This window comes from Lycorma delicatula, chromosome 4, assembly GCF_047948215.1.
Source record: "Lycorma delicatula isolate Av1 chromosome 4, ASM4794821v1, whole genome shotgun sequence".
NCBI lineage: Eukaryota > Metazoa > Arthropoda > Insecta > Hemiptera > Fulgoridae > Lycorma > Lycorma delicatula.
In genome coordinates this window covers 71,080,119-71,105,913 of record NC_134458.1, presented here as the reverse complement: position 1 = coordinate 71,105,913, position 25,795 = coordinate 71,080,119, and the positions used below count along the sequence as shown (strand labels likewise).

The 25,795-nt window shown below is 29.8% G+C and overlaps 1 protein-coding gene and 1 long non-coding RNA gene across 3 annotated transcripts in view; one reads left to right on the top strand and one right to left on the bottom strand.

Annotated features, from left to right (window-relative positions):
- The window catches only part of LOC142323540 (uncharacterized), a 570,462-nt gene that overhangs the window by 481,578 nt on the left and 63,089 nt on the right, over positions 1–25,795 (top strand). The window contains exons 6-8 of the mRNA XM_075363315.1: positions 9,129–9,187; positions 14,249–14,399; positions 23,170–23,275. Of these exons, the coding sequence (XP_075219430.1) occupies positions 9,129–9,187; positions 14,249–14,399; positions 23,170–23,275 (316 nt within the window). The remainder of the gene's footprint in view (positions 1–9,128; positions 9,188–14,248; positions 14,400–23,169; positions 23,276–25,795) is intronic.
- The window catches only part of LOC142323541 (uncharacterized), a 559,373-nt gene that overhangs the window by 479,558 nt on the left and 54,020 nt on the right, over positions 1–25,795 (bottom strand). The gene's annotated exons all lie outside the window — the stretch shown is intronic.

Below are 25,795 nucleotides of genomic sequence, written 5' to 3'. Positions count from 1 at the left end.
ATATAAAATATCTTTTTACGCTCTGTAATAATGTTTTATTCATAAACGTACACTTACAAGTGTTCACGTGTGTTTTCGCACGTGCATATACATGTTCTACATTTAATGCAGAAACACGCGAATAAAATAAATATATATATATGCATAACTGTTTGCGTCCTAAAATAAAATTCAATTCCGATTAAACGATCTTGACTTAACAGTACAAACGATGTTAACAGTAAACAGAGATCAAAATAGGATAAAAACGTAACGAAATCTTTTTATGTGAAATGAGGATGGCGTATTTTCCTAACCTACTACAATTTGGCTAATGAAACAAACCACATGCTTTTGAACAGTCACAATTTTCTACAAGATTACTTTATAAAAGTATTATTATTATTTTATTAAAATAGTTTTGTCAGCAATTATAATTTTGTCAATCTAACTTAAGGGTTCAGTGATTTAAATGTTTTAAGCTAATTTTAAGCTTTCGTCGTGGATTGCCAACAGTGTTTTTATTTTTTATTCTGCAAACGCTGTTAGAAATACTCGTTTTATATATATGTTTTATATTAATTAATATTTATTACTTATTTATTTATTTATTTACATGTATTTTATTTCTTCAATATCTAATGATAATGACCGTTTAACAACCGAAATCTAATTTTAAATTTTGCACAATTTGTTTTTTTGTAAACAGTTCTTGTGCGTTGCGTTTTCTTGTTTACCAAACTGTATTAATTTTTTTTTATCATAGCTCTTTTCTCTGTATTAAAATGATATTATAAAAAATTAATTAAAGATAAGTAAGATTGGCGTGTTTAAGAACAAATACAAATTTATATAAGGAGAAGCTCTTTTCAAACATCTTTGAAAATGTATTATTACACAATAAATACACATTATTTACCAAATATTACAAAAAGTTTTTTTTTTATTAAAAAACAGATTATCTTTTATTTTTTTTTTTTTAATAAAAAAAAAACTTCTTTGAAAATGTATTATTACACAATAAATACACATTATTTACCAAATATTACAAAAAGTTTTTTTTTTATTAAAAAACAGATTATCTTTTATTTATTTTTTTTTAATAAAAAAAAACTTTTTATTTTGTAAAAATATAACCAAAGTTTGTTTTCTTAAAAAAAAAAAACGGTAAAAAGAAGGATATTTTTCCTCCCTTTTTTGCACATACGAACGATTTTCAAGTTATTCACTAAGGAGTCTTTTTATCAGTAAAACTCCATATATTAAACATTTATAAATATAAAAATGGATTTTGATATTTAATCTAGATGAAAATCTCATTACACTTACGTAAAAAAAATTGTTATCTGGAGTTTTATAAGTGGAAATAGTAAAGGAGCTTATAAATAAACGTAAAAAAAATAAATGCGTGAGCGAAGGTGATTTGGGGGGTTGGAGGTTGAAAAAAAAATTTCCAATACAAAAGTTGTAGATTATGAAAAATCTAACCTCTGCAGAGGTTTATTTAACATAAAATCAAAATTTCCGAGAAAAATGCAAAAAATCTTCCTTTTTTTATTTTTTTATTTTTAATTTCCGCAAAAATGATTTAATTTTGACAAAACTTGGTGAAAGTATACCTTTCTGTGTCTTAAATAACCACAAATATTTTTGACGTCAATTTTTGACGGAAATCGCAGTAATACCATTTTTCACCCCTTTTCAACCGTCCAAATAAACCCTCCACGAAATTTAAAATCAACCCGCTCACGAATTTATTATTTTTACGTTTATTATAAGCCCCTTTACCATTTCCACTTATAAAAGTCCAGGTAACATTCTTTTTCCTCTAAATGAGTTATTTCTGTCGGTTTAACTATTTCGTCTATGGTAGGCATTTAAAAAAAATTCCTCCTCAGGTATTGTATTAAAATAATTATTTTCAATAATGAACAGTTTTACAATGGTAATTAATGAATTAAGCTAATCTTTTTTTTATTAAATAACGAAACTTATTTAACAAAAAAAAAATAGTCTTGAATCAACTACTACTTACTATCCCGTAACAATAGAGCATACTTTACCACTGTGTTAAACACATTTTTCCTTAGACAATCATATAAATGGAACAAAAATTATAGCATTAAAAATTTTTAATTAATTTTATACATTCCACTAATAGGAAGAACGATTTCTTTTTTCAAATTTTGACTGCATTATCTATTTAAATTTTATTACGTTACTAGCAGACCAGGCAATGATTCGATATTGCTAGATTTGAGTATATATATAGATTAAATGAACGCTATTGAAAGTTTGATAAAACATTAACAAAATGAACATTACGGAACTTCACAAAATTTAACCTTTCCCTTTTTTCCTCATTTTCCTTTACCATTTTTCATTTTCCCATTTTTCATTTTTTCAATTTTACCATTTTCCCTTTTTCCCTTTCTACAGTTTTCCCTTTCTTGCTTTTTCCCCGCGCGTAAATCGGTCCAGTAGTTTTTTAGTCTATAACGGACACACATATTGGAAACATTGAAATTGAATCGTAAAATATTTAGTATAACGTATATTGCTTTTACGTCTAACACATAGCGCTGTTTTTTTTTAAACATGTTTTTACCTGTCACAGGTGTGACATATTAGGTACATAAAAACACGCGCGTATTCAAATGCAATCTGTCAAAATTTCAAAGCAATCGGTGAAGAACTTCCAGAGATTTAAGATTTTGAACAAACGAACATTTACATTTTTATTTATAAATATTAGAAATACGTATATTAAACTACTAAAGGAATAAATATGTAACTCTATGGAAAAAAATAAGAATAACATTTCGGTTTAAAATATACATCCTTATACATCTTCAAAAATCAGAACGAATTTTAATTAAGGGACAAAAGTAAACTAACAGATCAATGTGACACCGATAAATATGAACCACACAGACCGAAACTTTCATAATTACTATAAACATAATTTACTCCTATATATACTATTAAATATATACTATTTAAATAATGTATTTATTTCTTTAAGTATTATTGCACTTGTTTAAAGAAACACAGATAAAAAGCTTAAGGTAGGAAAGCATCGACATTTATAATAAATTTGCCCTATGTTGTCCAGAATTATTCGTATATAATTGGATTCTTATCGTGAATACGTGATATGAACATGGAATTCTTTCCACACATCAATTCCTATCCATTTAACCGAAATTATGCTGTTAAATGACAAAGTATTTTATTTTTTGCAATTATTACGTTTGGATTATACGAGTTGTACTATAATTAGATAATACACATATGTTAAACAATATTCCGAATAAAAAAGTCTACTATTAACTGGTCGAATCAATTGCAGTTTTTCTTTATCTTGTAATTCAATTATTCCACGGATCGCATTTTAAACTTTTCTAATGTAAAAAAAACTTTTATTTGATTCTACTTAAATGAATGTGCTAAACAAAGAAATTTAACCGATCAAAAAGAACAAATTGAACTCGGTGCTATGAATCAATACAACTGTTTTAAACTTATTGCCAAATGTGCGGGTCAGTCGTCTATTCCTTATTGTCGTTTATATTGAATTTGTTTTTCTTAGTTACTTGTACAACAATCCACACTCAATAATATTACCCGGCTTTCCCCGTGTAATTTTTATAATTTGCAATAGTTAGAATGAACAAATAACTTGTATACTACTAAGAGGTCGGTTCTCAAAATATCAATAAGTAATTTTCGAAGTATTATAGATTATATTATAAATTTAAAAAAATAATAATAAACCGGTTTTGAGGTAATATTTCGTACGACCGAGTTAAGGTCATCTCTATTTCCGGTCGTAATTTTTTTTTTTAAGATTAATTCACCATATATGCCTCGCAGCTTATGTCGTTGGAATATGAAATTGAATTTTGCAGCGTATAAAAAATACCATGCTTATCGGGATTCTAATCTGGGACCTCTAGATGAAAGGCAGAGAAGCTACTATTCCACCATGAAGAACGCCTTTAAATTAAAAATTCTAAAAATATATATTCGTACTAAAAATATAGTCGTAGGTAATCGGTAAGAGTATTATTATTTATACAGTTACAACGCACATCTAATTAAAAAAAAAATTAATCGAACTGTAAAACTGCCATTTTTTCATTTTTAACATTATTTTTACTATTATTGTAATTGAGTATTAGGCACTGATCTCTATATAACTAGATAGAGAATCCTTATGGCGTAAATACAATTAAGTGTTCAATATTGAAGCACACTCCAGCTCCGCAGAATGAATGGCTTGGAACTAAATAATACCATTGTATGCGCGACTATAATCGTGATGGTAGGGATGTTTATTTGACTCAAGTCAGATAACCAAAAGAACGGTCATCTTAGCAACACAAGCAGAAAGTTACGGACAGTTACGCAGCTTTTCATTTTATTTAGTTCTAGCCACTCATTTGTTGGCACTAGTTTTTACCAATTCCAATACACTGGATTCTCTATCCATTTACATAGAGATCAGTGGTATTAAGTTACAAAAAAAAAATTGACTGGGCTTTCGATCGTAGGAAGAAATGAGTTCCCCGTAAAAATATGGCCATACTGACTTCTTAAAATAAATAAACATTTTATTTTCGGTGAAAGATTCCACAACGGTGACTGAAGGAGATTAACTTCAAAAATATTACCTTTCTTATTTTAAAGGTTCTTCTGATCATCAAAGTTTAAAACAAAAAAGAATTTAATTCTGAAAAAATAATTGATGCAAATAACGCGTATTAAAATTAAACACAAATTTTAAAAGTTCAACTTAATTACAAACAAAACACACAAACCGGATCGGAAAAGTGTTACGATTTTAAACAGAACAATTTACAAACAAATGCTAAAAATTATAAAAATAAATTTGAAAGATATCTTTCTAAAACGTTAATTTTATTTTTATTTTTTCATAGGTTGGCAATAAGAGCTGATGAACAATTAGTTTAGCGTCTAACATTTGAGTACCCATATGAGCGGTATTTGTGCTGCTAATATTCGGTCAGTCATTCACAACGGGTGTTATCACAAATTTATTTTCATCTAGAGAGTTGGCAGACGTTGTTAATTTACGGTAAAGTAAATAAAAATGGAATAGTTGCTGTGCGTGAATACCTGGATAATTATCAAGATCGAAGAGTACCGGATCGTAAAAAATTTGAGGCTCTGGAGTCGAGAGTTCAAGAAACAGGTATGCTTAAACCACGATTCGATCTGGTCGTGAACGTTTTGTGAGAAATACAAAAGCTGAAGAAGCATTATTGAATGCGGTATAAGTATCTACCACCTCAAGCACCAAAAGGTTGTCACATCGCTTTCATGTTTCCCAATCATGTCTGTGACGAACGACGGGAGCAACAAGTATACCCATTCCATAAAACACGTGTACAAGAGTTGTTACCACCTGATTTTTGTAAAGGGATGAAATTTTGTCATTTCATCCTTTATAGGGCAGAAGAGAATCCCCATGAGACCGTTACGTCATTTCCAATGTACATTTTCGTTTAATGTTTGGTGCGGTCTTGGTGATAATCTCATAGGCCCTTTTTTATTACCGCCAAGGCTCAATAGAGAGCGGTGCATGCATTTTTCGCAAACAAATCTGATGGAAATCTTAATAGATATTCCAGTTGCAGATAGAGCGCAGATGTAGTTTTTCAATGATGGCCCACCTGCTAACCACTGTTGTGATGTGACGATTCATTTAAATAACACGTTTAGTAAGCGATGGATTTGTCGAAACGGACCATTAAAACGGCAACTTTAATGCCGTTTAATGCGTGTAATCTCCCGATCACTCGCTAGCGGACTTTTTCCATCGGGGTTGAATAAGTCGTTAATCTATTCCGCTCATACTGGCACCCAAAAAGAATTGAGACATCGTACGATAGAAGTTGGAGCTACTATTAAGAATAATAATGATGCTATTGGACGTGCCCGGCTAGCATGGATTCGCCAAGCTGAACTGTGCATTGAACAGAATGGCGGCCACCTTGAGCAACTGCTTTGAAGAAATATTTGCAGCTTTATCAAGTAACCATTTTGATGTTTAATAACTTTTAGAAAAGAAACCAGAAAGTATGTGATTTTTATTTTTTTGAAAGCTATTTTTTATTCATTTTTTCTGTTATTGATAAGTTTTCTATTTCTTTTCGTTTATATTATGGTGTTTCAAACATTGATGAAAATTGTTCTATATATATTTACACATATAAATACATAAAAAAATAAATAATAGAGAATTTTGTGTAATTTTTTACACTTCTACAGTAATTTCAAAGCACGTGTTCGGAGTGCCTCCGAATAAATGTTTTTACACAGATAGCTACCTGAATTAATTAGAGCAGTAGCAGTTTCGGCTCATTCATTACATAACGGCTGAAACACATCAGAAAGAGAATTAGGTTTAATTAATTAAATTATTTATTTATACAGTCTAATGTACTTTGGCCGATCGTTAAGTGTAGATTAATAATTTTTCCTCACTTTCTTCTTTTCTTGGTGCATAGTAAGAGCTCGACGGACGGCCTTCAATCTCTACCCAGACGCGGGCATAAATCACGGCTTCTTCAGTTCAACACGAATAAAGGGTCAGTACTTAGACCCAGCAAAGTTTTTAACGACGAATTCTTTTTTTCATTTTCTAAATTATAATACCGGTAAGAAAAAAATTCAATAAGAATATTTATTTAAAGTACACTGAAAATTTATAGATACCGGTTCAGTATTTATTTTTATTTATATATTTTTTGTATATATATATATATATATATATATATATGCCATACAACCCATTTAAAATTATAACGAAACTTTTTTTCTTTTAAAGTTTTGTTATACTTTCAATAAGGTAATAATGAAGGCTGTTCGTCAGTACTGTAGTTTTTAAACTAATAAAATTAAAGAGATATTTTTTTTACGTAATTTTTTCTTTTTTATAATAATAATTGTGTTAGAATTCAAGTTACTTAATATAAGTTTATATATTTATTTATTTAATTTATATTATGAAATGCACCAGGGAAAAAATCGATTGCCTTAATTATGATTGTAAATGAGGATATTTTATAATATATATGTAATGAATGTTTAGTTGTCTTCTCGTATACTGTAAACTTCGTTACGAATTTTGAGTGCAAAGTTATCGAGCAGCCTTCAGTTTTACCGTGATACCGTAGTTTAAAGTTTCATTGAATCGAAATAATTTTAATTTATAATAATTTTAACAATTAATTCAAAATAAAAACGATATAAAGGATTTGTTCGAAAACTTTGCTGCGTTTAAAAAACAAAAAGAAGAAGATTTTATTACGGTACTGTAGTATAGATTTAGTGTGATGTTTATACATAAACCTACATATGACCCTTTGCATGTTAAGAAAAAATGCAGAAAAATATGCACATAAAAGTCTGTTCATCTGTCTTGTGTTTGCGAAAGAAAAGACAAATTTTTATATCCCAGAAAGCTCAAATATAACTGGCATAAGCCCTCGATCAAATAGCCTCAAAAAGACATTTTCTCTGAATTTGTTTTTTAATTTCATATATTTTTTTAATTCTTTCCATTTTTAAAATTTTTTTTTTAATACTAAGTACTTACTATATCCGACAAATTCGGTTATTTAAATCGGATACTCTAACCTTTGTTTCCCTTTTTTCTTTTACGTTCTTTTCATCCAAACTTTACTTTTTAATGCTATCGCATTACCTAAAACTTATTTTCTTAAAACAGATCCCACCGTTCAATTAAAAAAAGTTTTCTTTTTTTATTCCGTCTTAAAATTTCTTTATGGATCATCCACCATTCTTCTACTACATCCCAACCCCGTGGGGAGACACCCGCCTTGTGACGCTTCCGGTCGCCACACCACCCCCTCCGTTCATAGCCCCGATGGGCTTTAGCGGGAATTTCTTCTACTACATTCTTCTAATACAAAAAATTTCAGTAATTTTTTCCCTGAATTTGTATCATCGATATTTCGCTCTGTTTGTATAGTTATTTCGTTAACTGTAGTTATTAAACTCGTATGAATTTAATAACTACAGTAAAAGCGCCGATCTGACAAGAGATGTAATTCATATCCGAAAACGACACATCTACCCTCAGAACTCAGAAACTTTAATTACCAAAATGCTTGTCACAGCAAGTGGATGGGAATATTACATTGATCTAACGATCGAATACGCTATCTGACAGGTCCTTACGGCCATTAACACACTCGAATGTACAATATAACGGGTTAAGTTACTTGATCAAATTTTTCAAAAATTCTACGAATGAAAATTTTACTTTTACATTAATATTTCTTTTTTTTCCATCGATAATTTTACAGTTTTCTTTCTATTTTCCATTATTTTTCTTTTACTGTAACCTTTTAAGCTCAACATACTGTTAATTCTCGACTCCCTTAATTATTTGTTTTATGGATTCTAACCTTTAGCTTCTTCTGACGTTTTTAACATCTAAATTTTCTTGATCGAACAAACTGACCTAAGATCTCTTAATACATATTGCCTACCGGTCTAATTCCTTCTTTTTTAAGACTTTTTCACCGACCGCTATTCTTTTATTTATTCTTTATTTAAATGGTTTTTATACTCTCCATACTTTGCTCCAGAAATCGTTATACTCCGTAAAAATGCTTTTTAAGAATTCTTTTTTAATTTTAATTAAAACAGCATCTTGTTTAGTACCAGAAAGGTAATGTTTTCCTTAGTTTTAAGTCCGTCTGGGATAGGTTGTTGATGATTATCTAATGTAATTCTAGATAACGTTTACTAGAAAGGAACTCGAGGAGAAAAAAACGATTATGATGGGTCAATTTTAAATTATTTAATTTTTTCTCATCAAAAAATTAAATAATTTACTTTTTTTTTAGTATATTTCAACGCATTTTTTCATTACATTTCATCGCATACTTTTTTAAATTATTTAGTTTCTTCACTAGTCTCACAAAAGGTCATTAAATAAAAATTTCAGCCGTAAAATTTAATAGACTAACAAATAAATTTTCTTGAAATTCATTTAAATTTTTAATTAATACATTATTTAGTTAAAATTAAGTGTTTTACTTTTAAAATTTTTATTTTCATATTTTTATTCATAACTTTTTTATTTCTAGGTACGTGTTCACAATTGTTAGCTACTTAATCGGAGTCTTTATATTTGCTACAATTGTCGGTAAGTCCTGTTGTTATCACGTATGTTAATATATTAATAATATAATAAATAAGTTGAAATTAATAATATTTAGATTATATTTAACGATTTTGGTTCTGGAAGACGAAACGGATATTAAGACGGACCGTAAATGTAACGATGAAACGATGCTATTAACCGGTTACGAATCGTAAAATGAATTTATAATACCTTATCGCATCCGGTAAGGTTATTTAGACGATTTGGAACCTTTTCTAATAATATATAAATTTTACGTTCTAGTTTTACCGTTTTGATACTAAAAAAGAACGAACGAGCAAAATATTCCACAACATTACAAAAACTTGACTCGAAAGCAAGTCATATAAAACGTAGAATGACATTCAAGCGACTCGAACAAAACATAAAACGTAAATATTCGTTTTAATCGCATAGGAGATTTTAAAACGTGTCCTTTTTATTAATTCAATTGTAGTTTCTAGCGTGTTGAACGTCTCCATCGAACAACGATCTCCATTCATAGACGGAAAAATAACGGATTCCCTTTATTCACGACTGTAACCTTTATTTTAAAATAACTAAACTATCAGTAGCAATAAATAGGCCTTTTTAATCTTCGTAATTACGCGCATTTATTAATATTTGTTTTTATCAATTTACTGTAATATAAATTAATAACATATTTAAAATCGATTACGGTAACTTGTTTCAGAAACGGTTTAGTTTGATAAAAATAACTTATTTATATAAAAAAAGAGACCCAAAGTATAACGATTGGTCAACAGGTTAATGCAGAAAAAAATTAGTCATTTTCAGAAAATACATAATACATAACCAAAATACATAACCAATGTATAATAACGTGCAACGGCGTACCAAAACTGACTTTTAACAGTTATAACGCTTGTAAACACTCATAGAGGATTAATACGTTTGTTAATTTTTCCATGAAATTATTATAAAAGACTTTTGACGACCGGTTCGGACCGAGTCGTTCGAATTAACCTTTTGACTATTAAAGTCCGGATTACTGGATTTGTGATTTGTCTGTAGCTAGATAAGTTGTTCGGGTTTGTAATATATTTAACCTACTAGTGATTACGGAAGGGGACGATAACTGAAAAAAAGTTAGTTTGCAAAAAAAAACTAAGTTCTCAGTATGTAAGCGAAATGTTACATATTACCTCATCAGTATGTTATATTCCAACCTCATCCGTCACATCAATTTTTGGATAAAACCAAACGGTTACTTCGGTTACCAAACGGTTAGTTCGTGTGAAAATTTCCTGTGCGTCAATCTTTTTCGGCCCAGATGAGTATAAGTAAGACTAAACAAGCTGAAACCACCGTTTATTCAACAATAGTAGGGTTTATTTTACGAAAGTAGATAGTATAAGTTAAAAGGTGGACATTTAACTCATTAATTTGCGTGAGACTGATGTGTGATATACGGTTCCAAATACATAAAATACCGAATCAGTGATTTGGCATCAGGACTTTAATAATTCAATTAATTAACAAAGAATCGAAAATCCGGCTTTCGTTTTCAACGGATGTACGCAAAGGCGTTGCAGCTTAAGTCCATTTACTTCTTATTAAACTCATAAAATTATTAATAAATTAAAATCAGGCAACAAGTTACGAAAAAAGGCCGTAGGGAAAAGGGAACTATACCGTTCCTTCGTAGTTTTTAATAAAAATGTAATACCTATACTAATTACTGTAATCGATCTATCACAGATTTTGGTTATACCCGTACGTTCACCCGTTCCATAGATATTAAGGAAATAGACGCAAACAGGCGCCTGCATGCCTACATACAGAATTACGCCCTAGAATATGAATTAATATTACGCCCCGGAAAATGAAAACGATAATCTTTTTCATTTTTTTAAACATCCTGGGACCTTAAAAAGATAAAAATGAAAAATCCTGTTCCTGATTTTTTTCCCCGTTACAATACTTTCCCTTATAATAACTGAAAGTCAGTAAGAATGACACTGACATCATTGTCATGGAGCAGACAGGACTGGCTTGATATAAACTGATAATGATCCGACTCTAACGTTTTGGAAGTACACTTAACTTTTATCTTTCAACTTTTTGTACTCGTTTTTCAATTTCAGCCTTATAATATCAACTCGACAACAATTAACTGTTATTCTGATGATCCCGTAACGATATCCAAAGAAATTTGGATAGGAAAATATAGATAAAAAAAGAATATTATAAAACGCGCTTTGAAGTGAATATCGTAGAAATACGGTGTTACAGTGATTCAACGATCCCGTGATAATCCTGTGTGTAAATTATAACAAAAGCAGAACTTTATTATTTAATCTATTATTAGCTAAAATACCATTAAGCGTACTTTAAACTGTCTCAATAAATTAAATCCTAATCTGTAAAAATAAAACTTTTTTGAGGTCGATATAGCTTTTTTCAAATTAGAAGGTAAGAATCTACAGTCGTAATTTTGTTTTAAAAAACAGTATTAATAACTTTTCTTTCCTTTATCTAAAGGTCAAAGTCTTACGGTAGAATTATACCCCCGTTGACGTTAAAAATACGCCTATTTCATAAAACTTGACTTTTAAGAAAAATAGAAAAAAGTAACCTGAAAGCACGAATAAACTGAGTTGAGATTACTGAAAGATTTTTACACAGTTCCTTGAGTCGACTTACTTAACGCAGAATTATTTTGTAATTTTAATATTCTTTCAAACAAATGTAAGTAAAAACATTTTTACTTTACAGAAAAAAAAAATTTAATGTTGCTACACCGAGACGTCCAAATAAATCCAAACGTTCTATAATTTATCAGTATAATGTAGGCAAAAATGATATATTCATATTTTCCGATTCGATTACTTAAGGAATAAATTCGGTTATTCGAATTTTCCTCATTCGGTAGAATTGATCTTAACAGTTTTAAATATTAACAGATTATTTCCAAGACACTTAACTACAAATTAGCTTTCGTAATACAAAATACAACGTCACCTACACTCAGTTAAACAAAACAAAACTACAGTATAAACGGTCGTGCAAGTATAAACTCAAATTTGAGTTTATATCTACAGTTTTTCAACGTTTAGCAAATCGTAGGCGTCTTTAAATTTCACTCATACGTTTCTCTTTTAACTATCCATTATCTTTTCATCTACTTATAATACATCCGCAGTTAAAACGAATAGTTTATAGTACATCGTAATCCTGAAGTTTACCTTAGTTTACATCACATCGTAGTGATGAAAACGTGAAAAAACACGACCGTATTGTTACATTCAATAGAGAATTCTTGCAGAAGGCGTTAGTTTATTAAAATCTATTTTTTATCATAAAATGTATTTATACTTTCTCCATTAACAACAGGCTACACACGATTACAGCTACCTTAATTCTTTTTTTTTTTTTTAGTAATCAATGAAATTTAGCGCGTGAATAAATCTACCCCAGACCGGGATTTCAACCTAACCTTCTGGATAAAAAAAAAGACACTACCAATCTATTACGGATTGGTAATAATTATAAATTAATAATTATTTACTTTAAAATTACACAATATCGGGTAGAATTTTTTATACCGATATAGATCTTTTCTATAAAGCAATAATTATGATAATTATAATTACGATGAATCACATTACGTTCGTTCATCTAAATGAAAATTATTCCGAAATTTTATATACTTTCTCTTACAACTACGTTGAACTGTTCGACTTGTTTTTATGAAAATATAAAACCTCGTCTTCCTCGTAAATGGCGTTATTAATATAACTGGTTTTAGCTTTGAAATACTTTTTAAAAGTCCAGTACAGCAAAAAAACAATAACGGTCTAGCGTCAAAGGTTTCCGACACGCTTCGTTCCCTAATTATTTAAGATTTTACTTTCATTAAGGTAGTTTACGAATTTTTAACAAAGATTCTTTGACCGAGAACCGGTTGAATGGAAATATAATAATAGATTTCTATCATATAGAAGAAAGAAAGAGAGGCCAATATTTCACAGCAGCTATTAATGGAAGCCGAAAACGATCGGCATCAGCGGATTAAAAACCAACAACCCATAAAAAGTAGTAAGATTGTTCCCGTGTCCGTATAAACTTACTGGAAAAACTTTAGTAATGAATACAATTGAGTCTATCTGTTACATCCGAGAGTAAAACCAAATTCGGCTTCATTGTTCGGCATCCAGAATCATATAACCGTAAAATCTCTCGGTTTCGCTTCACTACTCGTGGAGTATTCGCCTATTATTTATTACTGTAAAAGTTTTTTTTAGATTAATATTTAGTGTGAAGTATTAATCCGGTCTGAGATTTATTTCATCTGATACGAATAGCAACAAGCAGCATTGAGTTATATGTTTTACTACCACTACTGTATAAATACGATCAGCTCATGTCAACTTGTACCGGCGAATACCGTTATTCGGTATTTAAAACTTCTACGATCAACATCGCTGGTGTAAAACAATTTACAACTAAAATTAATAATAATAATAGCAACCCCGTATGCAGGACATGCAAGAAGATTTATAGGCGTAGTCGGATCTGTGACCGGAAGAGTCGGTGAATGAGATTGTAAATGTTGCAAATAAGTTGTAGTCAAATTTTGTCGGCGGTGACTCTTATCTATATTATCGATAATAATTTTTATTATATTTTAAACTTTTAAATAACGAATTATAAAAACATCTTTTTAATAAAAAGTTATTTTTATTTTTTAACAAGCGAGTGTATTTTTTAAATAAACAAACAATTATTCGAATTAAATTTATTTTTTAATAGAAGAATTTAATACGGCTCTACACTATTACAATAGTGTAATAGGACTCAGCTTAACCGATATAAATTAGCGTTACAAACTTACCCGTTTATATTTTAATAGTTGTAAAATTTATCCGGAATTTAATATAGTGCATTTACAGCTTAAAACCTAAATGAACGTTTACAGTTTAATACCTAAACCACGTAATTCTGTATAATGTTAATAAAATAAGTCATAAAATCATAACAGAACAAACGTTTACAGAATGTCGTTTATGTTTATTAAATAATTTTATTTGTTTTTCACAGGTCAAGTCGGTAACGTTATAACCAATAGAAATGCAAATCGACTAGAGTTTGAACGTCTATTGGATGGTGCTAAAACATATATGAGGCATCACAAAGTGCCTGGAGGTATGAAAAGAAGGGTTTTAAGATGGTACGATTATTCATGGTCCAGGTATGTAAATTAATATTAATTTGTTAATAAATTACTTTTAATATTTACAGTTAAATTTGTCTCTTGTTATTTTTTCGTTGATTTGCATTATGTTTAATTAAAATATAAATTTAAGATAATTATTACCATATTTAATAGCAGATACGAACTCCGGTTTTTAAGCTTTGATACGTACTCTATTCTTTCCGAATAATTTCGTCAATACACTAAATATAATTTCTCATTAAAAATATAAAATCGCAAGAGTATGATAACTTTAAAAATAAAATCTATATCAAAGCGGTCATCACAATTAAGTATTTCGAATCGATATTTTCTACCGTTAAGCCACTAAATTTTGTTCGATAACACCTTGTATAAATTCGGGAATAAATACTATTTTTATTCCGATCGGTACACAATATATTTTATACAGATTTCACGAAAAAAAGCGAAAGGTTTCGTTACTCCGATGCAGAAAGTAATTACCCGTTTCTTTCATAATCTAAAAGAAATTATAAAACCACCTTGTTCGGAACAGTTTAAAATATTTGTTTAAACCATCAATTATGAACTAAAATTCAACCTCAAGAACTGTATTAATTTATAAATAGAAAATTGAAGACGATTTTTTTGCAAGGAAGAAAGAACTTTTATATACCTGTATGTTAAATTTGTCTTCACTTGCTATTTATGACAAGCTTCGAAATAAACAAAAAAATCATTCGGTTTTGCTTTTATTGCTTTTTAGCGTACCTTATGAAGGTTTTTTTTTCATACGACTTCCTAATTTGTTTCATTTTATTATACGCTTTAAATTTTATTTGTTCTAGCTCGTAAATAAATAAACGGTTTTAATGATTTTGCCAAAATCTGATCGTGAAATCTAAGATTAGCTTCAAAACATTAGTACTAAACAAGAGAAAAGTTAATTTTACAATAATTAACGAATAATTAAAGACTCAAAAACTGCCCGATAGACAATTCGTTTCTACAAAACAATATTTATTTCGTTTTCATTAAGCATTCTTTCAAATTTTTTAATTTATAACATTCTTTACTGTAGTAAACTTCCCTTTTTATAATATAAAAATAAAAACAAATACGAGCACGATATTTGAGTGCAACTATCACAAACTTAACCGCATCTATTACAGCAGGTTGTAAAAAAATGTTTACTAATTAAAAAAAAAAAGACTATGTTACTGTAATGTATTAAATTGCAGAACAGACAGAAGGTAGCAAAATTACAAACTATACCTGAAATAAACACTTTTTTTAATAATCCTTAACACACGAATCCTATTAGTTTTCACACAAGGTATTTCAAGGATCGGAATTAACATAGTGTAAATAATATGATTTTTATAAATCAAATTAACTAAAAAATATTTAAAATACTGAAAAGTTTTTATTCTTTTTTTTGGTCAAATGTCCTTATTCTGCCAATAACCTCTCATCGACGATGATCGTAATTACGCTGAATCGTAATTCAAACAGCGAATTCGCTATTACAAAGTACAATTATCTCGCTTGATTTATTTTATGTTGGCTATAACATTTTGCGCATTAAAAAAAAAAATATTACTAACTGGATGTAAGTAAAAGGTTTAACGGTTTATTTAAAATGCGAGTATGTGACAAAACTGCACACATATGGGCCACGTTATAATGCAAATTGTCAAATTCAACCGCATTGAAGCCAGTTTCTTCTATTTCTTGGATGCTATTAAACTTGAACAAAAAATTAATTTGTTAATCCATAAACACAATTTTTTCGGTATTAACGATCGACGATATAAATTACAATCGTTCAAAATTACACTGAATAATTTAGACATTTAATCGAATTGAAAATTATTACATTGTAAGACTTTTATAAAGAACTAGCTGTACCCTGCCACGCTTCGCTGTGGCACATTGTAGTTGCATGGATGAGAAATGAGAAACAAAACAAAGCATACGTTTTATAGAAGTTTAATTGCAAACTTGTGAATATACAATATTTTTTGTTTTTCCACTGTCTGCGTAGATATAAAGGCTATCTGGTTTGCCGACTCGGGAACACGCAACATACAGTTGTCCATAGGAGAAGCAATCCGCATCTAAATCTAAACCACACAATTCTAAAGATTGATCTTGAGCTTTATTGATTGTGATTGCAAATGCCAATCGAATTGGGAATTGCAATCTTTTAAATTCAAATGGTGTATCTATCGGTCGTGATAATGGGTATTCGAGGAATGAGGACATCTTCACCTTTGAAAGGCCCCGTTAAAATCGTTGCTTCCACTACGTTATTCATCAATTTCTTAACTGCAAGTCGCGTGCCGTTGCAGAGTTTTGGCCGATTAATATTCTGCAACAGGATAATTGGCACACCTATTTTCAATTTTAATATCTGTGGTGGCATCCCTGGCAAATCAAGTGAGTTTAAAAATTCCGTTGGATAATTAACTATTTCAACTGCTTGTATAATAATCTGAATCAGATGCAAGTGGATACGTTTTTTTTTTTGTTTTTTTTTGTTAATAAACAATGTAATTGGGAACAGGTATAGTTTCACATGTGACTGCGGTTGTCGTTAGCTAGTATGGCGAGTGTTTCCCTCGCTTCCGGGAGATGGCGCGGTCACTGGTACACAGCTGACCGTTACAAAAACTGTTTTCTCGTGGTTGCGGGTATGTGACTGATGCGAAAAATAGATAAAAACAATCTTTGATGCGGGTTATATATCGTGCTAAAATTTGAGCTCAATCGGTGCAAAACATTTTGAGTTTTTGAAGCGTACACAAACGAACTTAACATTTTTATATATAAAGATAAGAAATCTAAAAATATTTCAATTTTAAAATAACTTTTTTAATATTAAAAAATACAGTAACATTTAAAAATAATAATTTAAATTAAAAGATATTTTTCTAAAAGATATTCCGTTTAGGTCTCACTCCTACTTTTACCCGGAATATCTATTTTTGGAAAGGTCGATATCGAAAGGTTTCGATGCAATATTATGATCACACGGACGATTACAGCTGTTTCAATTATGATAATGATTATTTCGTTTATGACAACTAAATTAAAACACCTGCGAACGACTGAGCTATCACGACGCTACATAAAACAGTCATAAAAAAATGTGTCCGTGATTTTATGATTAAATGATGAAAATCGTTAACCTTGGAACTGCAGAAATTCTATTTTTAATTTCGAATGAAGAACGGGGATTTTCTATTTTTACTTCCTTGTACGAAGTAAAGGAAGTATTGTGATCGCGAAAAATTTCGATTTTCAAATTTCAACGGAAATATTTATTTTGACCAACCCTGAATACATTTTGACTAGTCGGCGTGACGTTTGTACATAGGTACGTACGTATTTACGTGTGTATCTCGAATAACTCAAAAACGATTAGCCGCAGAATGTTGAAATTTTGGATTTAGGACTGTTGTAACATCTAGTTGTGCACCTTCCCTTTTGATTGCAATCGACTGGACCAAAAGCGTCCAAAAAAGCTTAAGATTTATTCTTAACTGCAGTAATAAGCGCTCATTGAGAGCTTTTCAACGGTATAACATAAGTGGTAATTACTTTCATTGGTTCCACAGTTATAGCCAAATAAAATTTTAATTAATTAAATATTTGAATCTTACAAGGGGAAGACACATCGGTTCGAATTCGACTTCATCTCCTTTTTTTAATTTTAATATATTGATTTATTAATAACTATTAGTTTCCGATTGTAGAAAAATGTTTACAATAAATAATAATTCAATAATAACAAATAAAAAAAAAATGAAATAATATCAGAAGTTATTAACGAAATAAAATTTTATGTACTTTTCATTTTAAAAATATGTGTAATTTATTAGGCGTACAAGGAAGTTATGTCATGTCCACATCAGATTTTTTATTTCGGGGAACGTGGATCACTACTCTTCTTTTGACAAACGATTTTTTATGGTTTTTTTAACTAAGAATGAATTTTATAAAAAAATTTAAAACGATAAAAATTAAAACAAATAGAATTTTTCAGTTTTTTTTGAAATATCAAATGGCGTTTTCATCCTTTGTTTTACAGTTGCAGTTTTTTGTGATTTATTCGCCTGGCGTGTACGTTAGTAAAATATTTAAGAAGGGGGTTAAAAATGACTTAAATAAAATTTTTATACGAAACAATATTACTATTTTTAACGAGATTTATTTAATAAACTGTGGTACGCGGAAAATCACCGGATAGTTCAGATTTTCAGAAATTAACTATGGAGGGCGTCAAAACCTTGACCGGTTTCGTGTTTTTTGTTGTCTTCTATGTACTGTGTCGGTATTAAAAGCAAGTTATTTAACTCCACCGTAGTAATTAAAATTTTTATTCCGTTAAATTTATAAAAATACCATTTGTTTATTATTTTTGTCATGTTTTTATTGCTTTTTATCTGCTTATATTGCATTGCCTTTCAAAATTTATTGTGTATATAACAAAAGTCATGTTTTCTGCTGATTGTCAACCGATTGTTTTGAAAAACTGTCAGCACTCTTCAATCAAAACTAATATTACGGGATGACAATACCACCGATAGCTACACTCGATAGTATGATTACAAAGCGAAGGATAAAGTACAATAGCTTTACTTATGTTGTGCTAAAGCGATAACCTTACAGAAAAGTACGATCGCTTTTAGTGCTTGTATACGAATAGATTACGTTTCAGTTTTTTTATTATACACGTATAAACTGATAAAATTATTATAATAAAAAAAATCCGTATTTTCCATCTAATGTAGGTTATACTACACCTTGGTTAGATTTAGTTTAATTGATGAGAAATAAATTGCAGATCGTTATTATTCAATTGTAATAACACGTCGTAAAATATGTAATAAGTTTTTAAATCGATACGGTAATAAAGTGTCTTTATTCAAAATGGCAAATTTCAAATTATAAATACATACATTTCAAATTATGAAATAATGTTTCAATAATAATAATACTATTATTATTGAAAAATAAGAACTTAAACTAGGTACATCAGAAACGTAATGCAGGATAGTTCGTAAAAACATCTTTTAGTGTCTGGTTAATACGAAAATATGTATTTCTTAGTCTGCCAGATTCACATAAACAAGTTTACCAAACGTTTGTAGGTTTTTCTTAATTGGCTTTGCCATCTAAGTACGCAATTCAAATCTATCAGTAAGAAAATATAAATTAATTAATACCCTTATGCCTACTTTTTTCTCTCTTTTTTAAAACGGTAAAATACGCTGACCAAAACGGTTACTCACAGAGTAATATCGGTTCCAATAAAGACAATTTAAAATTTTATTTATTAAAGATTGGTAAAAATATCTTTTAAACGGATCGATAATTTGTTTTATATGGACAAGGGATACGTCCTTTTTTCGTGTGTTAATTATTTCATTGAGATACACGAAAATAATTTATTTTTTAGGGACAAGCAGATATATTTTTTAGAGAATATTTCTCATTTGTAAATATAAATATATAGAATAGTAAGAATTTTTAATTTACTAAAATATCGGTCAACATGATTCACATTTATCAGTGTCAGATTTATTTTTCCTGAAAACTGGTTGTGAATTTTTGAAGGAGATCCAAAAAATATTACATTTTAAACAGAAATATATGTAGATAATCCATAATCTTAATAAAATAGGATATATTTATGAAAAGTTCAGATAAGATCTACGGATCAAGGCAATAAGATCAAGGTAATAAAATCTATGCCGTTCTTTTTTTATAGCGCTGCTTTTGAAGGGCAGATATAGTGTTTTCTCGTTGTTGTTTTTTTTCTCTATAATAGTTCTGACTATCATTTAGCTTTCTCAACCGAATTTACGTTTACGCTATAAAAGGTCTATCAATAAGAGAACATAAGGAAATCAATGACTTTTATGTAATTTTTTTTACATAAAACAATTATTTATAATACCTTTTTCTTTTCAAACCGGTGGTACGTTTTTAAAACGGTATGCAGTACGTAATAAACTTGGAATAGTTTTTAAACGAAATAGGTAATCTCAATTCGAATTAAATTTTATTTATTTATTATTTTAGTCGAGACCCAAATACAGTTACTACTTTTATTATGATAAACAGAAATAAATTTATTAGGTCGTTAAAAATGCCAAGACTGGCCAGGTAGGATCTGATTCGATTAAATTTATCGTTAATTTTTACTGAATTTAAATATCCGTTTAAATTTTAAATGCTAAGATTAGCCAGGATCTGAATTCAATTAAAGGGATAATAATTTTTAACTGAATGTAAATGTCCTTTTAATTTTTAAATTCTTTGGTTTTTGAGTTTAATTTAACGGCACTGACACAGGACTAATAGGCAAGCACAAGGTAATTCTTATTGCCAAAATATAATTGATTTATTCGTACAATTAAAACGCGTACAATGAAAAAAAATTAAAACGGGTAAAACTTTACCGTGGATAAACCATAATTATCCTACAATTGCTTAAAATATCATCTGTAAGAAAACGTAACTTTGAAGGTGGTTAACTGTGTACGTTAATCATTAGTGGATTATTTCTTATATAACAAAAGGATAATTTACTAAGAAAAAATGAACTAAAAAATAAAGATAATAAGATTACAACTGAAATTCGCCAGTAGGACTGTAGGTTTTAACTACCCCGGTGAAACCAGCAGCCTCATATTTAATTTCAGCAAGGTATTATTTATAATTATTTTTCTTCATGTCATACCTAAATTTGATGATTTAGGATGCAGCTGCTGCAACATATAAATAAAAAAAAAAGATCTATCGTTTATTTTAAATACATTTGCGAATACTACGTGTACTTTATTTTACATTATATGAAAAATCAAATTTAAAAAAAAAAATGCGAAGGTTTAATGTAAAAAATGTTCCATTTATTTAGCGCAACATAAATTAAATTCTTAAGTTAATTTTTTCATGTAATACATGAGAACTGTATATTGGATTTTTATCTTCAAAGCTTTATTTTATTTGGAAGGTAAAACTTTTACAATGAATTTTTCAACCAGACATAATATTGATAATTTTTTTGAAAAATTGTTATTAGTTAAAGAAGTTTAACTTTTATTCCTTATTGGATGAAATTTGTTCGAGGAACAGAAGAGCAGTATTGAACTCCCAGAGAAAAAACCGATTGATTTCTTTTGTAATATTAAAGCCCTACTGTTTCACAATAAAAATGTGAATATAACAAACAAGAACATTATTACTAAATATCAGTTGGTCCTTCGAATTCGTACAGACGTGTCGTTTCAATCAGAATTCTTTGATAACATTATGGAAAAGTAAATGTTTAAACAAAAATAATACGAGGTCTGTTCAGAAAATAACCGAACTTTATTTTTTTAATCTTTATTATTAATTTTAACCGTTGTAAAACGCCTTGATAGTACGTACGGTTTACTGTTTCACATTCAAGCAAGAATTCAAAATGCACAACCGCATTAAAATGGAAAAAGGCAGAGAGTATCACTTTGAAATTGGATCGAGACTGTTGTGTTTCTTGAGGCGTGGAGACTCTTTGCCGATTCAATGCGATGACTGAACTTTTGTTTCGATGTCGTAGCCGTAAACCCAGCTTTCGTCTCCCGTTATGATCCTCTGCATAAATGATTCATCGTCATCGGCTGGTTGAAGAAGTTGCCGACAAACGTCCACTCGATGTTCTTTCTGCTATCTGATCATTAAACGAGAAATAAACTTTGATGCAACTCAATCCACGTTGAATTTTACCAATAAATTGTCTCATATACACGAGTCTATGTACAAAATTTCATCAAAATCGGTTTATCCGATCAAAAGTTATTAAATCTTAAACACGTCAACACATGTATACATATATATATATAAAATAATAACTAAACTCTATTCTTTGGTTAGACAAAAATAAAAAAAAATAAATAAGTTATAAAATTATCCAAATTAATAGAACATTTTCAAATACAATTCATTAGGTCAAAAACAAAAGCAGAAAACCTCAACGTTTCGTCCAAGATGTAGACTTTATCAAGACAAACCACAAAATCATTTGTGGTTTGATTTCTGATACTTAATCTTGATAAAGTCTACATCTTGGACGAAACGTTGAGGTTTTCTGCTTTTGTATTTGTTTGTTTGGTTTTTGACCTAATGAATTGTATTAGAAAATTTTCTATTAATTTGGATAATTTTCTATCTTATTTAGTTTTATATATATATATATATATATATATATTACGTAAAACGATTATCCCCACTTTTTTTTTATTTTTTTCGGATCGCTAGGTAATGAAACATCGAGAAATGAACAAAAAGGAATTTTTAAATTTCCTTGAATTATGATGCCAGGAAAGTAAAAGAAAACATTAAAAAAACGTTAAGAAACGAAAGAAATCGATTTCCCTCTCAAGATTTAAAAAATATTGTAAATTTTAAATAAAATGCAACTGAAAATTACGCGAAGTTTTTATATAATACTAATAAACGCCAGAAATCAGTTAAGAACCATGTTTTTAAGTTAACTATGACGAAAATATTTTAATTTTTAACTTTTAATTACTCTTTTAACTTTTAATTTTTAAACTCTTGCTAGTTTAAAAAATTAAATATAAATTTCTCAGAATTTTACAATAACCCTAAGAATAATTTAAAAAACTAATTTTTTATGTATTATATAACGCTTAATTTGTAAGGAATTCTATTTTAATTCTATTCGTGAAGATTATAGATTTTTTCATACTAAAATGATATTAATAATTAATGATAATTTTCTTTTCAGGGGACGAATCCAAGGTGGTGGTGATATAAATACCGCTTTAGGTCTCTTACCGGATAAACTTAAGACTGAACTAGCCCTCCATGTCAATCTTAGTGTCTTAAAAAAGGTATTTATGAGAATAATTTCATTTTAACTGTACTATTTTAATCGTCCTAGTTGTGAGTTTTCAAATTTATTCGTTGTTAAGAAGAAATGAAAACGGACGCTCGCTTATTCTATTTACACAGTTATCTCCTGCACTGTCACGATAATGTATTCAAGGAACAGCCATGCCTTTAAATTTTAATGATATTCAAGCAAAAAATTCGATTTGATTTAATCAAATAAAGATTCCATAATTTCTGGGGTACAGAGAGACCTGGTGTAGAACTCTTAACTTCATTTTCACGGTAGTCTAGTATGTTAAACGACAGATCGCCGATTAAAAGTCGAGTTTAAAATTCTGCTAACAAATACGCTTGTTGTTTACTTTAGAATCGGGCAGTGCAGCAGCGAGCTCAAGACACAAACTGCACATTCCTGAGAGTGCAGTCATTTTTTGGGTCTGTTTCGTAAAACGATAGTGTTTTTGAGACACCGGATAGCAATAAGAAGCACGTACAATATTTCTAACAGTGAAAAGAGACGTTTATTCAGTCGGCTGCTGGGCCGATCGAAAGAGTTGGCTGGGCAAGCGGACATCCTAGGTCGGCTCGTCGAGGTAGTCGGTTGATCGAACCCCTGTTTTTCTTCTTCTTCTCGGAATCTCAACTGGATCTCTCTGTTGATAACGTTTTAACCTAGTCGGACAAGTACGGTACAGGATCCATTTCCCCTCTATACAATACAGATCGTGGACTTATAAGTATTGTTTCATTTTCCTAAATCAGAGGTATTTATTCCTTTGAAAAAGGTCGGGGATTCATAAATATTGAATGGACGGAAGGAAAATAGCATTCTATTCTTTTATATTATCTAGATTTTTTTTTTACGGATGAATTAATTCACCACAAAACTCAAGAAGAAGCTTGTCAGTGGGATGTGAAAATAGAAATTTGTAGGGTATGAAAAATGCCACGCCTTATCGGCATTCGAACCCGGAACTTCCGGAGCTACCTCTCCGCCGTGGAGATCGACGGAGTGATAGCTCCGTTAACAATTTTTAAAATGAAATTTATGTTACGGTGGTTCACGTAGAAGTGTTGCTTGCAAGATCGATTCCTAGCTAGCCCGTGCTGGCGCGCTATTTATACAGCTGTCGGACTGCAATGATGGCAGACTCGTAATCGACTGTGATCAGAGTAACAATAATTCTGGCCGATTACCGTGGCTCAATCCGTTAACACCACCAGTCAAAATAACGAATAATCCCATCGGTTGATTCGTACTAGTCTGATAGCGTAATATTGCTATAGCGGTAACCGGTGAAAACTGTTAAATCTAAACTTAATTTTTCATTTAACATCGTATTTTGTTTTTGTAATTTGTGTACGATACTTTTAGCAAAGAATTTTGTGCAAAGTATAATTGTTTATTTAAACTAAACGTTATGAATTTAAAAAAAAAAATGCAGCAGACAGTAGCGAAGAGGAAGAGCTAAATACGGATTTGTAAGTCACTTATTCGGGATTGGCGAAAAAATAAAGATATTATTTTTTTAAATGTCTCCATCAAGTCGCTTTATGTGATCAGACGAAACTTGTTGACCAAAATTAGAGGTATTTAGCCAAATCTGAATATGAATTGCTCGGCGACTTACTATGTCAAGAATTTTTGTTTTCAGCACGTTGCTAGCCTGGTCATGAAGCCCACATATACTGGGTGTATGTTTTAAAACGCAACCCGATCAAAATACTTTTGAAAAACGTAATACAATAATTTCGGATGAAAAGGTTAGCAGTACTACCTATTGTTGTTTTATAATCAGTTGATACAATTTTCTATTTCTTTGTTGTGAACAGTTAGCTATTTTTGGTTATCTGTGTTTTTTATTAAGAAGAAAGAAAGATTTTTATTGCGGAAAATTATTTAACAAGTAAATTGTTTGTTTTATGCCAAGAAGCTTTTCAATTATAGTTCCCGGGTAAGAACGTACCAAATAAATCATCAACTGATCGTTTGATAAAGAAATATAGAGGGACTGGTTCTGTTTGCAGAGACGTAGCCCGAAACGTTCAGTACTTAATGACAAAACATTAAAAGATGTTAGGGTAAGCTTTTTAAACTCACCAGATAAATCATTGCGAAAACTTTCGCAATTAAAAGGAATGTCTCTCTGTATAGTGCCTTTAAAGCTACCCGGCTACTTAACTTAAAGCTCGAATTTATATATCACATGAATTACACCCACTTGAGTATGCTGCTAAACTCCAATACTGTCACAGATTTAATCAGTTTTGTTCGGGAGTGAATTAAAGTGTTGGATAATTTATTTTTTACAGATGAGGCTTGGTTTCATTTGATTGGTTACGTTAATAGTCGGAATGATCACTACTGGAGCTCCAACAACCCCCACATCAGCATTCACGATCTCTACACCCACAGAAAATTGGTGTGTGGTGTGCAATCTCCATACGAATAATAATTTGCCTCATATTTCTTGAAAATACCCTTAATGCAGACCTCTACCGAGAAATTTTAACACAAT